General features: G+C 41.3%; 1 protein-coding gene across 1 annotated transcript; it reads left to right on the top strand.

Annotated features, from left to right (window-relative positions):
- Nucleotides 1-912: 912 nt before the first annotated feature.
- Nucleotides 913-3,943, top strand: LOC306929866 (uncharacterized protein; the record flags this gene model as incomplete). Its single annotated transcript, XM_079510599.1, has 3 exons — nt 913-928; nt 2,898-3,140; nt 3,758-3,943. Exons 2-3 carry the CDS (start codon nt 2,907-2,909, stop codon nt 3,941-3,943), a joined length of 420 nt encoding a protein of 139 aa, XP_079366725.1. The 5' UTR covers nt 913-928; nt 2,898-2,906.
- Between the last annotated feature and the right edge of the window lie 12,479 nt (nt 3,944-16,422).

Below are 16,422 nucleotides of genomic sequence, written 5' to 3'. Positions count from 1 at the left end.
GGTGGGCCCTATTGTAAACAAGTCTAATGCTTTATTGTGTCGTCCACTCACAGTTAACAGTTTTTGTATTGAGTTGTACTTGGAATGTACTGTAACAAACTGTTAATAAATCAATCAATCTTCGGTCTAATAATCGGTCTAATAATCGGACAACATGAATGTATATGCACTGTGCACTGTGCAGGTAGACTGATGTCTACAACACATGTGCACCTAAATATGCAAATGGACTCCAGGGGTAGGGCCCGACAAGCCTATCTATGGCTTCTCCCTAGACCTTTTTCGGATATTTGGACAGAATACAAGCAACGGACACTCAAAAGAAGTAGAAAAAGAAATTTGAACTGTATGTCCACCATTCCGAAAATAAAACTGAATCAATCAATCAATCAATCAATCAATCAATCAATCAATCAATCAATCAATCAATCAATCAATCAATCAATCAATCAATCAATCAATCAATAATAATTGTCCCAGGCCTACATGTCAGAGGAGGTATACAGAATCAGATCCATCAGTAGTACCCAGTCTGCATGCCACCAATGCAGCTTCTATTCCACACAACTACACCTTAACCACTGACCAGAAGACATTATTTTCAAAGTTTCATCATCACCATCATCTTTATTTCTCCTCCATGGCAACTTTTATCGACCTCTGTCCATGAAAGTTAGAATATAATATATGTGTGTGTGTAGTTGTGTACTGTATATAAATACATATAATCAGGATAACGTTTCGAATCACTATAGTACATAACAAATACTGTCTGTGTCACTTTAGCATTATGCAACCCTGATAGTGGGTCATTTTAGAGGTGTGCGTGCGTGCGTGCGTGCGTCACTGCGTCACTGCGTCACTGCGTGTGTGAGTGGTAAACACTCTCAGAGGAGTTGGTGTTCACTGCAGGACCACTACAGCACAGGTAAACACTCTCAGCGGAACCTCATTCAGCTTTAATCTTTAATTTCCCTCCACTGTTCTGAAATGCCTTTCCACTTCCACATTTCCACATTCAGTATCGGGGTTTTCATTGTAATTCAACAGTAGGCAATTGTTGAGCAATGAGAGTTCTATTCAGGTAATGCTCAAATAATGTAAATAATTGTCCGGTAGACACTAGAGTCGAGGTTTATTGCTGAAGATGCAAGCAGTGGTGTAGTAACAAAGTCCATTTACTTAAGCAATGTAGGCTACTTGACTGCACTGACTTTGTTTTTGAGTATTTGTTTTTGTTTTAAACTTTCATTTCACTACATTTCAAAGACAAATATTGTACTTTTTAATCCACTATATATTTTTTAGGAAAGCATCCCGACCCGGGCCACAAACTTAATGAAAATATCTATCGCAGTAACATGACTGTATGTGCAGTGGTTCTAAAGCTTTTTCAATGACCCCAAATCTATATGGTTTTGGCTGCGGACTCCCAAATCTATGGTTTTGGCTGCGGACTCCCAAATCTATATGGTTTTGGCTGCGGACTCCCAAATCTATATGGTTTTGGCTGCGGACCCCCAAATCTATATGGTTTTGGCTGCGGACTCCCAAATCTATATGGTTTTGGCTGCAGACCCCCAAATCTATATGGTTTTGGCTGCGGACCCCCAAATCTATATGGTTTTGGCTGGGGGCCCTAAAATCTATATGGTTTTGGCTGCGGGCCCTCAAATCTATATAGTTTTGGCTGCGGGTCCTCAAATCTATATGGTTTTGGCTGCGGGCCCTCAAATCTATATGGTTTTGGCCCGCATCTAAAAATATTTTGTGCCCGGGGACTAGGGGACAAAGATTTCGTTTTTTGAAGGGCACTAGTCCCTCACGTTTGTTTGAGAGCATTTCTGACGTAAATCACTTCAAGTCTATGGATTTTAATGTTTGTTTACCAAGGGCACTTAATCGTTTGCCAGCCAAGTCTATGGACTTTAATGTTGGTTTAGGGCACTAAACGTCATGTAACAAATTTTGTTTCAAACAAGAAACAAGCCAGGATGGTATATATGTGCTTCGAATTTTGAGGAGAACTTTAGCCAAAGAATAGCAGATCTACAAGCTAGATCGACTATTTTTGGGAAAAGAGGTTTGGTGTACTGTAGAGGGAAGAAAAGTACAGAGTGAAAGGTGGTCACTATAAGTATTAATGGTACTATAAAGTGGTTAAATGTCTGAAAATACACATTAACTTGAATGCATACACAACGCTTGACAGTGCTGTCAAACAAGTCTACGAGCTGTCTATGAAACCTACAGTATGGAAGAAGTTTAATTCTACAATTTTGTACAATAGCCTATGTAGTAAGGGAGGGTCCCCGGCACGTCCTTGACCTGAGGGGGGAAAAAACAAACATTGAAGACCCCTTTGCAGTGGAGTCAGAAGGTAAAAGTACAAATACCACCATGTAGAAAAACTACAAGGAAAAGTCCTGTATTCAACCTTTTGCTAGTAAAACATTTGTTTCCCAAAAATAGCCGTTGTACATGCAGATCGGCTATTTTCGAAAGGCCAAAGTCTCAAATTTGTACTGTGTTGTTGTGTAATGATATCTGAATCTATAAAGTAACTTGTAATTAAGTTCTCAAATCATTTCAGTGGAGTTAAAAGTACAACATTTTCCTCTAAGATGTAGAGGAGTAGAAGCATAAATAAATAGTAAATTAAATAGATTGGGAGTACTCAAGTAAAGTAAATAAGAAATGGAGGCGTGATGTCACGTCCACGAGGCGTGACCATATATGGAGGCGTGATGTCACGAGGCGTGACCATATATGGAGGCGTGACTACCGGGAAATGCCGGCTTTCATATAGTAAACACGACCTACGATCGCAACAAAAACATATGCATATTATGTCCCAACAACCAACGGCCCTCCTTGTTCTTTTCTTTGTTGTTAAGTTGAACAGCATGGCATCCTCTGTGGTCCTCCTGCTGCTGCTATCCCTCGGCCCCATGCCCTCAGCTGGGCATGGGGCCCAGCTGAAGGTGTTCGACCTGCGGGCCAGTGACCTGCCCACCGACGGTTATGTCAGAGTTTTCTGCGGTCCCGTGGGTTTTCTGCGGCCCCTGGGTACAACGTCCGTTCTCAACGACAACCCCAACCCGCGGTGGGAGGAGGACTTCACCTACTTCATAGCCCATGCAGGTTTTTTATTATGATTATCATTTTTGTTTCATTTTGACTATCAATTTCAGAATATATATATTTTTTTGGTATAGATTTTATTTTGAAGTATTTTTTAAATTCACAATAGGGTATTTCCAAGGGAAACCATTAATTAATTTATTTATTTTAAACTAGCCCATCTTGTCTCTCCCCGTTTCCTGTCAGTAAAAGGCAGGTAAAAGGCAGTAACATCCCCTATTTTTTCTTGAAAAGAATCACACCTGTGTGAAGTGAGGGGCGCTCTTATCATTATACATCATCATCATTTCTTGAACATAATTTTATTGCCACAAATTTACGTCATATTTGACAGACATATGACCTAATTTCTCCTTTCATTGTCAATGGCAAATATGAGACGTGTGGGAAAAAAACAAACAAAAAACTGGCACATAGTTTATAACATTCTACTAGGATGTATGTATGGAATACAATAACAAAGACTAAAAGCATTAAAGGACATTTCCAGTGTATGATTTTATAGTTGGTTTTAGTAAATTGAATTTTAGACAGTTCTTTTGTTTTTGTTTTTCAAATTCAAGTTTTTTTATTTGGTTAGTTTTGCGATAAACCTTGTTCTTGGCCCATGCAGCATACAGAGATGTTGAGGCTGGAGGTGCACGACAGTGACAACATCTTCGACGACTTGCTGGGGGTGTGTGAGCACCTCATCCAGGTCGGCACGCACCGCCACAACTACTGCTTCCTGAGGCGCGGCGGCACGCTGCACTACACCTACCACCTTCAACCTCAACCTCAATCCGCCACACTTCTGTGACAAAATAAATGAATAAACTTGCCACAGTAGGTTTTAATGTCTGTTTTGATTTTTGAGTGGCGCTAGCCCCTCCTATATATGGCTTTAATGTTTGTCTTTCAATGATGTTTGTTTAAGAAAACACTATAGACAATAAAGAGAAATCTAATGTTTGTTTTGAGGACTTAAACAAACGGGACGAACCCGTATTTAGGCATACCCAAATATGGAGTCTGGCCTGGGCAGGGGCATTGTGATGTCAGCTGTATCCCCTTTTATGCCCATATATATGGAGATGTTTGTTAGACATGCCCAATCGGCGTGCGCACGCATCCGCCTGGGTGACATCAGACAGATGGGCGAGTGTGGTCGCTTTGACATGGGATGAACTTTGAGCAATAAATCACAATGACCTGGGCACCATATGGGGGCTGATGTGACATGATGTCACGATGACCTGGGTTCTTGCCTGGGTGAGGGTGACGTGACAGGGATTGTGGGTTAGGTGTCAAAAACGCAAGGTTTCATAGTTAACATGTGAACATGAACTCTTGTCGACAAACAATAAGGTAAATAGTTTCATAGGGTGCAGAGAGCAGAGAACAGTGTACTGCCTCACAGACACTTAACATAAACTAGCATCTGTCTTAAATAACACGCTATTAAATAACATTCTATACCTATTTGAAACTACAGAGCATAGCAATGGATGTGGTTTTCTGGACCCACTGAGAACTCTCCAATTATACATTTTTCCCACAAAAATCACAACTGTGTCATGATGATGTACTTATCATCGTACATCATCATGACGTAAAATATACACTATGCCTATTTGCTTAGACACTGTGATGTAAAATTGTCCATTCATTGTCAATGTCAATTTAATATTTGTGTATATAGGACAAATGACAAACGTGTGAACTGAGTGGTGTAAGGTCTTATATAGCCTGTCTGACGTAATTAAATCATGTCTGACGTAATTAAATCACACCCGGGTGAACAGGGTGAACATAGCAACCATGCTCATTTTTTCTGCACAAACAAAGCCAGTTGTAGGAGTGGTTTACACCACTCAAAAATGACATATCACACCAACAGGAACGTTTGACCAAACTTCGGACTAATCACAACATAGGCAAGCTACCGCGCTTGTGCCTCCGCCTGGACGTTGGCTCGTGAGACTAGTATAGGCTACAGCCAACGTCTCATCTAATCATACACCGCTGCTGCTTGCTTTGCACTGCTGGCAGTGAATAACCCATTTAGACCTGAGGACGATTCTACAAATGCCTTCTAAACTGAAAACCACATGTTTCTATGTCAGTCGTTCTCAAACATTTTCATGTCAAGGACCCCCAAAAATATATGTAATTGGCCCCCGACCCCGATCTGAAAATATATTGTTCCAGAGGACCCCCCCCCCCCCCCCCAGAAGCAAAGATTTGAGTTAAAAACATTCACTCTGAAATAATATAATATATATTCAAATATTTGTGCTACATTTTCACGATTTTTCAAAAATAGCAGATCTATACAAGCTCGTAGCGCGGCACAGAGTGCTGCGCTACGAGCTTGTATATCTGCTATTTCCCAATAGCTAAAGTATAATAGGCCTATAATGCTTAAAACACCAAAAAGGGGTTCCCGTCCTGAATTAGATAAAGCTGGGCTGAATGTGGAAACAAAATATATCACATTAACAAGAATGTGTGACCAACCGCTGACCTGAGAACATCTCGGAGGCACAGAACTATAGCTTACTTTATAGACGCCCCCCCCCACATGAGGCACAGAACTATAGCTTACTTTATAGACGACCCCCACCCACATGAGACACAGAACTATAGCTTACTTTATAGACGGCCCCCACCCACATGAGACACAGAACTATAGCTTACTTTATAGACGACCCCCACCCACATGAGACACAGAACTATAGCTTACTTTATAGACGGCCCCCACCCACATGAGACACAGAACTATAGCTTACTTTATAGACCGCCCCCACCCACATGAGACACAGAACTATAGCCTACTTTATAGACCGCCCCCACCCACATGAGACACAGAACTATAGCTTACTTTATAGACCGCCCCCACATGAGGCTCAAAAGACTCGGAGCCCGCAGAACAAAACCATAACTTCTTCTGTTCTGGTGCATTGGGCTTTATGTACTTGAGGGGTCGACAACCTTTTTAACATGAAATATTTCCAACTGATGTTGATCGATTGTCCATAATCATACAGGATGTAATGGTCATTAGCAATAACCCTGTAGAAATGAATACCAGCACTCACGTTGTATCCTTAAGGATTCTTGTTTTATTTTGTTCCCCCCAGCATCAAACAACAACAGTGTGGACCTCCTCAGCGTAAATTCAGCCCTCGGGCAGAAACGTCCACACTGTTGTTGTTTGCTGCTGGGGGGAACAACATAAAACAAGAATCCTTAAGGATACATGGTATATACAGTCTGTATCTTCCAGAACCGTGCACCTGTTACATTATGACGTGGAATTACTCAACCGAGTGCTTGCTTTTGCTTTCTTCTTCACATTAGCAATAACCCACCAGACTCCCTCCCCAGTCAGAGTTAGGTGTTTGAATGAATGCGGAATTATATATGAAAGATGTCCTTTGTATACTTTGTGAGTTGACTTAATTTAACTGAATCAAATTTTATTATATTTCATTTTAAAAGAAAAGTGAGGGGCGCTCTTATCATCATATTCCGTGCTCAGCCAATCAAAATCTATTCATCATCTAATTAGTGCAGATTGCTGCAACTGGGTCCAAAACATTCGACCACATCACACCCATTTTAGCTTCTCTACACTTCTTCTCAATCTCTTTTAGAATTGATGTTTGAAATCCTGTTCAGGGCATTCAAGGCTAGGTTGGGTCTTGCTCTGCCTTACTTATCTGATCTGCTCTGCCCCTATGTGTCAACACGGTGTCTGAGATCCTCAGGCAAAGCACTTCTAGAAAGCCAAGTTTGCAGTTTGAAGACCAAAGGCGATCTGGTTTCAGTTCCAGATCCAACACTTTGGAATGCGCTGACCTTGGAGATCAAGCATGCTGAATCGGTATCCTCCTATAAATCTTTTATAGACTAGCTGTCAGTGCTCTTCATTTCAGTATCATTCATGTTGATTATTGAAATGTCTCTTGTTGCTTCTTGTTTTTGTTTTGTGTACACAATTTTGAAAGGTGCTACATGAAAATGTTAGTTTTATTATCAGTATAATAATGTAATGTAAAACACCGGATCCCCCCCCCCCCCCCCATGTACAACAAAAAACAGAGTAGTACATCATTACAATACACACGATAAATACTACAAATAAATGCAAACACACAGTTTCAGGCTACAAAAACGATGTACAGTGGAGTCATAACAACACTCTCATCATTAACACAAAAAAGACAGAAGAGATTGTTTTTGGTGAAACACTAGAGACAGACACACAAATCTTGCGCACATTGCACACATTACTATTCATGTTGAACAGATCAACTGGGTATGTTCGTATACACATTGCACACATTACTATTCATGTTGAACAGATCAACTGGGTATGTTCGTATACATAGCACAAGAGGCTGAACAAACAGCCGAAAGACACGCACATCCAATTACCTATGATGTAGGCTGGGTGCAGCTGGATCAAAGACAATCATAGATTGAATAAATTGGTGTGGAGACTTTTTTATTCTTTACTCTATGTCCGTTCGTATACATGCCTATAGGAGTAGTAATAGACCATCTTTTGTAAGCAAAGAATCTATTTCCTTCGCCGTTTAAGATCTTTTGGTGCTAGTAGATGGATTATTTTGTTTTTCACTTTTATTATGAGTGCACTTCAGTCTTCAGTACTCTTCTGTCCTGGTAAGGATGTCTGTATGTAGCCTTAAAGTCACAATTGCTGCAACAACTGAACATTTGTTCAAAGATTGTTGGACAACCACTACAGAGACTCTACATGATATCAGCATCCTACGGTTAGCAAGGAATATCACCTCAAACACTAGCCATGTTTTGTACTGTAGGTTTCTGCCTTCAGGAAGGCGATGGTGTTCGTGTTCCAGCATATAATAAGGTCAGACTGACTTTGAGGCTTAATCAGGAGTTTTGCCAGGACTAGACTGAGCGGTGGACATTGCTCTTGTCTTTATGTTTTTATGTAGTATGCACTTTTTTGTTTCCTTTTTGTTTTCCACGTTAGGTCAAATGTGAGTATATGTGTTGCATTATACAAGGCTGCTGGGTTGCAAGACAAATTTCACTGCAAGCTGACAATAAAGTATCATATCATATCATATCATATCATATCATATCATTTCATATCATCAGTTAGTCCGAGACCATGTAGTCTCATGGTTGCAGGATTGGCGCCCTAGTAACCCATTTTCTTATGCCACGTTTTAAAGGAGTGAAAGTTGGAACAGTCTCGGATGGTAGCTGGTAGACCGTTCCATGATGAACTTTCCTGCACTGAATGAGTTTGTGGTGTGGTCCCTGAAGGGCTGCGGACAGTTCAGAAATCCACCTAACAGTGACATCGTCGGTAGGCAGCTTTGGTCATCGTGTCAAACGAGATTTAAAATGTTTTATTTATTGCATAAGAACAATGGCTTCTATAAAGCATGCATGCACATTTTCCAGGAATATAAAGTCTGTCGCTGCAATTAGTTTGGATTCTCCATCGATGGCGTCACTGGTACGCAGGTTTCTGAACTGTCCACAGCCCTCCTCTGGGACACAGACCGAGTGGACAAAAATGTTACCGTATAATAATGAGAATTAGTGAGGAGCATTTAAACGAAGATAGGTTGAAAATGGGTAAGAAATCGTCCTTTAATTCTCCCAGGGGTGGCGGACAGAGTTCATGTAGTGTTTTATAGCAACATAAGTGTTCTAGAAAACTATTTAGGATTTAGTAGACATTTGTAGAATCGGCCTCAGGTCTTAATGGGTTAACCCATTCTGGGCGGGAACCCCTTTTGGTGTTTTAACTAAGCATTATGTTATACTTTAGCTATTGAAAAATAGCAGATCTACAAGGTCTGCTATTTTTGAAAATTCGTGAAAATGCGGCACAAATCTTTGAATATATATTCTTTCAGAAGACTTTATTTTTATTTTGACTAAATGGGTTAAGGTCATGCTTGGTCAGTTCATCTTTTGGACACGTCAGATGAATGTTTGAACCGGGCGGCCTGTGTGTGAGTTTATCCCCAAAAGGTGTGAGGTCAGCCAACATGTTGTCAAATGAAATGAGTCCATGTCCCAGAGAGCCCCCCAACACACACAAACACGCACGGACAAACGCACGCACGCACGCACGCACGCACGCACGCACGCACGCACGCACACACACACACACACACACACACACACACACACACACACACACACACACACACACCAAGGTTATTATAGTTTTTATGTTTTTACCTTCGTTTTGATTTTCATTGCACCTTATTCTTGTCTTCATGTTTACAATATTAGTTAGATGTAATTCATTTTAAAGTGGGCTTGCTAGTTTGGTTTAGTTAAGTTTCTATTTTGTGAAAAGATGTAGTTTTAGCTCAGTATCATTCGTCTCGGTGTTAGTTTTTTATTGCGAGACCTACTATTTCCGCTATATTTTAAAGAAACATAATGATGAAAACACAAAACACGTTAGTTAATATTCTATTTTCAGTTAAATAAAATGATTGAACACTTTATTTGTCAGAAATGTAAACAGCACGTGGTACAGTCAGACATGGCTAAAAGGATAACACAAAAAAGTCCCGGCGACTTGTTTCCATGCATTGTGGTCCTATAATTATGTTTTCAATTCATCAACATAGCATAAAAAAATAACACAATAATACATGTCATCAACAAATACAAAACACAATTATGTACAAAGAACAAAAGGAGGAAACGGCGGCAGTGAATGACTTTCTATAGGAATGTAGCCTACATCTACCTCCCCTTTATTGTGGTCTCCTGATAGATGATTTTTCAGGACAGTTTTGAAAGAAACCAGTCATTGACATATTTTAATGGGGGGCGTCAGGGGCATTCCACATGTTGGTGGCAGAGTAGTGGAGAGAGGTCACTGGATGATGAGAGCTTACAGTGATCATTATCATAAAAGCCATCAAGTGCAGAGCACAATGTCGAGCTACTGCTCCCATAATGCATCGCTGTCGCCGGGCAGAAACCTTGTATCTTCACATTTCAACTTTACACGTCCCTACTTCATCACACTACTATATGTCACACAAAATAGAGTTTACACGCAAATGACCACAATGTGTGAAAGCTCTGCCCATCTATTTTATTAGATGTTTAGATGACTGTGATAACCTGCATCTTGGGAGCGTAGTGGCCAACCTGCAATGTGCGGTTTTATTCGGCTGGACATGTACCGCACGATTGAGCAAATCCATTCAAGACTTTATAGGTTGGGAGCAGCACCTATAGCTTTAAGTCGACTCTATATAGCCTGTTGGTGTGATGTGGTCAGATTTCCTTTTCCGAGTTAGTACACGTATTTTGGACTAGTCTAAGGCCATTTTGATCTTGGTAGTGAACCGGAGAAGACAGAAATACAATAGTCTATTTATTCTTGAGGTGATGAAAACATGGACCAGGGTTTCCGCATCGGGTATAGTTTGAGCCGCATCTGCCATTCCTTCGCCGGGTAAAATCCGGTGAAGGAATAATTAGAATTCACTATTCACCATTGGAATTGCATTGCGGAACGTACACATTGTTAAAAAAATGTTGGTCATAGCGCAATACATGGTGAATTATTGTAGTGCAGGTAATTGCAACAACCACCGATCTTATAATTATAACGGGACTGCCAAATATTCTAAACAGACACATTGTTCTCCGAGTATTTGCCGGGTCAAACAACAAGGGACGTCTCGTGACGTTGATCCCCTTCCCCTATTGGCTCATACAGGACATCACATATACGTGTAGTAGGTAGACTGAACCAATATTAGCAAGAGCTTGTGACTAAAATAATAATAACGACATTGGAACACAGATTATTCCATTTCCTGAGACGTCATGTCAGGATCTGCCTTCCGTGTGTTGTGTTTGGTGTTCCTGAATCTTATTTTGAGTGGCCGAACGGATAGCGGCGCGGTCTTGATACCGGAAGGTTCCCAGTTCGAATCAGCCGTCCGACACGTTAAAATTACCACCGCTGAAGTGCCCTTGAACAAGGCATTGAACCACTACGATGAAATGTGTTCTATGAGCAGGGCCTGGCTGGAAACAAGTTCTTGAGCTTAGCCCAGATACCCTGGGTAAATATAGATTTCATTTCATTTCATTTCAAGTGATGCGTTTGTGTTTCCTGTCCTCCTTTGTAGTAGTTTCCTGCCTTGTCTCACCTTCCCTGATTTTTGGTTCTTTGTTTCACCTGTGTCTTGTTTTCCCCAGCCAATCCTTGTGTTGATTTGATTTGAGTTCACCTGTGTCCTGTTAATCTTGTGCCTATTTTAGCCCTGTGTTTGGTTGTGTTCTCTGTTGGATTATTGTATTGTCACCTGAGTTCCAAGGCTGTTTTATGTTTGCTAGTGTTGCGCTACTGCAGGTCTTTGTTTGAATAAAGACTTCTAAGATCCCGACTTCCTTGCATTTGGGTCCTGCTTGAAAACCACCCGTGACACGTCATGTGTTTTGGACATGCAAGGTTTTCCCCCGACAGCGATTACAGCAGGTACCATGAGGTGAGTCATGCAGCTCACTGCAGGATGACTGCAGACAGTGAGCATCGATGTCTGTTCCATTCCATCACTTCACAGAAGGGCTGCAACGGTCAATTATTAGCGATTATTTCATAGATTCGGAAGCAGAATTTGTCACGGCCCGCTCGCTCCTCGACTTTTGGACATTGTCACATTGACCGTGTTCGTCAACTTGGACATTTTGTTTCCCAGTTTGGTTTTAGGTGTTTATACTTTTGTTTGCGTAATTTACGGTTAGTTCTGTAGCTCTGTATTTTGTCTTATGTTCTGCTGTGCCTATAAGGCCTGGAGTTCTGTCTGTTCATTCCCCATGGTGTTTCTTGTGTATCTTACTTTGTGGTAATGTTCACATGCTTCCTGTTTTCCCTTCTAGCTATTGTCTTGCCAAACCACCCCAATCGTGTCACCCAGACATAGAAAGGTCTCCTTTGGCTCTGGGGCGTCTGAAGCTTCCGCGTTGGTGCTTCACAGAAGCTTCACAGAGTGGACGTTCGGGGGTTCCGACAAGGCCCGGAAAAGACACGCTGTGGTTGGCCAGTAGTCACTTGAGTGGCAGCATCGCATAGCGTGCCTTCTGCACTTTTGGCGGACTTCTGCCCTCATGTCCATACAGGTCCAATGAACCGCAGGCATCTATTTTTGACGTACATTTTCCCTTCATTGTCAATGCGTTTACTAAACAAACTTAGAACAAAAGACAAACATTAAACCTGTGTATAGGAGGCGCACCTCAAAAATGGAAAATAGCAAGGCCTTCTTATATCGATATAAAATGCCTTAGAACGAGTACACTTGTCCTGAGCACCGAATCTGTTAATGCTAGTCATTACTTCAGTCACTGATATAGACTGAAGTAATTTTAATCATGTTTGCATGTTTGGAATTGTAGCAGCTGAAATCAATAATATATCAGTATTCCGTTATGAATCTGCGGGCCGCATTAATTGAAGGCTGCACATGTATGGTCTATCAGTCATCTACGACACACCAACTTGGCCTACATGTGACCGCTAAACTATATAAGTGCTGACCCACACAGTAGGACTGCATTCCTTCAAATCATTCATTCAAGGTAATCAGGACTGCATTCTTTTAGAGGGAGAAACCTATAAACTACTGTGTGAAATGCTTCATTGGACGGTGCACCTAAAAGGGCTTCCAGAGACACCGTATGATGCTGCTGTAGCTGTGGACCACAAAGTGTACTGCTTTAGAGGAGTCTTTATCGAGTCTGAGCGTCGGACTGAAGTGCATGTATTCAATACAGTGTCTTTATGCTGGACCAAGTTACCCCCAGAGACACCTGCAAGAGGACAACGCCCCCTTGAGGTTCGCTCCATGCGCAGCAGCCGTACAGCTGTGCTGATCGACCCTTTCATCTACATCTGGGGGGGAGTTACTGACACATGGAACTACAGCAAGGTGCTTTATGCATTTGATGTCGACGACCACAGAATGCTCACACCCAAGGTTTTTGGGACTGTTCCAGAGGGGAGAGTCGGCCACTCAGCCTATGTTGATGGGACGGTCATGTTTATACATGGAGGATGCAACAATGGATGCACTAATGACATCTACAAGTTGGACACCACCACGATGGTCTGGACTTTAATTAACACCAGAGGAACTCCTCCACCTGCTTCAACATGTCACTCTGCCACCATTATTGGGACAAAGATGTTTGTGTTTGAGGGGGAGGGCTGGGGAGATCAGTACTACAACACCATCAGAGTGTTTGACACAGTAAACAACAATTGGCTGGACACTCCTTCTGCACAGCCTCTTCCAGAAGGACGCTACGGTCATTCAGCCTTTTCCTACAATGGAGAGCTGTACATATTTGGTGTCAGGAACAATAGGCAGGACTTCAATGATCTGTGGAAATTCAGTCCATCCACCTTCACCTGGAAGAAGGTTCAGTCCAAAGGGAATTATCCATGTTTAAGAACTTGTCAATATAGATGGCATCTATACATGGTATGCTGAGTCACTGCCCATATTTCGCCGCAGGTTGAAAACCCACCTCTTCAGGAAACACTACCCTTCCTCTCTGCCTGACCTACTTGTTGTTAACTAGTTGTACGAACGTTTGTTTTCTATTGTTGTATTGTTTATTGGATCTTGTTTAGTCGATACACTTAATTGTTTTAGCTCATGCTCATTTGATTTAGCTATTTTGTCTCATCCGGTTAAGGAAATAGGTAGCTGATATATTGCACTTTTACCTTAGCGCTAGGTATACTCTTGGTTGCTTGTTTTTGCAGAAAATGCACTAAAGACTTCTGGTGATTAGTAGTTTTTGTTCCCTACCTATGTTGAATACACTTATTGTAAGTCGCTTTGGATAAAAGCGTCTGCTAAATGACTGTAATGTAATGTAATGTAATGTTGCATGGTGGGAGATCGTATCATCCTCTTTGGAGGTGAAGGATCATCATACGACACAGTCGATGATGACCTGTATGTCTTAGACTTGAGTCCTAGTCTGAAGACCTTATGCAAGCTGGCAGTTATTCAGTACGGTCTGGAACAGTCTGAACTCCCACACAACATCAGGTGGGAACTGGCAGCCATGACAACCAACAGCCAATAAACAAGAGGATACAAAAAAAAGTTAAAAAATAGTCCCTCCTATGTCCAGTTTGGGTTGGGTGTGTAACCCAAATGTTGTCCCAAAACGAACATTAAATGACCATTGACAATGAATGGACAATTTTGAGTGTTTGTGTAAACACATACATTGCGTAACACAAACATTGAAATGAAGGTGAGGAAGCAAATTCTGATTGGCCGGAATGAGATGATGATGTAGGATGATAAGATCGGGCGCCCCTCACTTCACACAGGTGTGATTTTTTTTTAAATATCTATGGTGGCACCTGTGTCCTGTTTTCCCTCGCCTATCCCTGTGTTGCTTGTGTTTTGAGTTCACTTGTGTCAAGGTGTTTGTCTTTATGCCTGCCTGTTTTGTGGTGGGTTTTGTCAGTTATTCATTTTAGTGTCAGTCTGGGTGGCTGTGAGTCTTCTGTATTATCAGTTAGAGTTCATGTTTTGTTAGTCCTGTTGTTTGTTTAAAGTAACCTTTTGAATTGAACCTCGCCTGCCTACTCGTCTTGCATAATGGGTATGCCGCACACCTACCCTGGCTGAGTCAGGTTTATTTGTCACAAGTTGTCATCGTTTTCTAGTATGCCATGAGAAGAGAGAGGATTGAGGTAGAGTGAGAGTGGACACAGAATGGAAAGAGATAGTAAAACAAGTAAAGATATACTGTATAAAGTATGAGAAAGCAGATATACTGTATATTGTAAATATACTCTGATCTGAAATTCTGAATTGTAAATGAAATGTGACCCTGAATGACCAAATTCTACCCACAACATAGGTGCTGTACAGGTGCTCTCACCTCAGTTCAACATTAACTTCTTCCCTTTGAACTTAGACAATTATACACTACTGTATGTTTAGTTTAGTTTATTTGATCATCTTCACAGTAACAAAACAGCTTATTTGTTAACACACGGTTACATAACCAAAAGGAACTGGAGGTGATCAAAAGGAATAGGCTGAAGCTGAAAGCTTATAAATGCCTATCCTACGAACATCAAAATAAAAAATCCTCACGTGGTTACAGCAATTGAAGGAATTACAATAAACAATCCAAACAATGTAACACCACCGTCAAGAAGATTCACAACCAATTGACGAGAACCAACACCATACCCCACCCACCCCCGTGTCACCATAGAGATCTAGCCTGGCTAATAAGCCAGACCGAATCAGCCGTTGGCAAAAGAAATTGCCTGCCGGCGGATTACGGTCTGGAGAGGCTCAATTGTACGCCCATTTCCTACACCAGAGAACTGGTGTGGCCAATCGGGACACGGTATGCAATATGGGCGGGCTTTGGTACAGTGACGTTCAATGCTTGAGACCTTTGACTGACAGTAGCTCTGACCAATTGCGTCAAAGAGAAAATGTTTGAACCCGCCCCCCGGGAAACAAGATCCATACACAGCATCTCCAGACTCAAATACCACACGACAGTGTGATTTGAGTCTGGCTTATTAGCCAGGCTAATAGAGATCCACCAGGATCCCTATAAATTAATTACCATAATCATCATCATCATCATCATCATCCTCATAGGTTAAATATGTTATATACAAATTATCTTATGATATACTGTATTTACGGATATATTTTATATGGGGTTTCCAACTGAATTTGTCATCTATAATCACTCCCAAAAATATGTTCTCATTAACTCTTTCTATGTTTACATTGTCGATGTTTAACTCAACTGGTGAATTTGATTGTATTGATTTATTGCCAAAGATCATGAATTTGGTTTTGTTCAAGTTGAGTGATAGTTTATTTGTATCAAACCATAGTTTTAGTTTACCCAGTTCAAATGAGACCTCCTTCAACAAATGTGAAAGTTACATGCTCACTCTTACACAACGGAGAGAGCACAGCTACTTTTTAATTAGTAGTCTCTATCAAGGTTGTGGAGCTGAATAAAGAACTATGGCTATGGCTGAAAGAGCATTAAAAGCTAATTCCAAAGAAGACACTATAAGACTTCTCCAGCGTTATACTTTTTTTGATACTTGAAAGAGCACAGCGTCATTCGGGTCATTGTTCGTTCCATTGTGTGCGTTTGGATGAAGCGGCTATAGATTGTGTCTTCAATCCACCCCGCAAGAGATTCAGCCGCAACCCTCAGTGG

The sequence above is a fragment of the Electrona antarctica genome (assembly GCF_951216825.1).
Source record: "Electrona antarctica genome assembly, chromosome: 9".
NCBI classification, from domain to species: Eukaryota; Metazoa; Chordata; class Actinopteri; order Myctophiformes; family Myctophidae; genus Electrona; species Electrona antarctica.
This window is presented reverse-complemented; position numbering and strand designations above follow the sequence as displayed.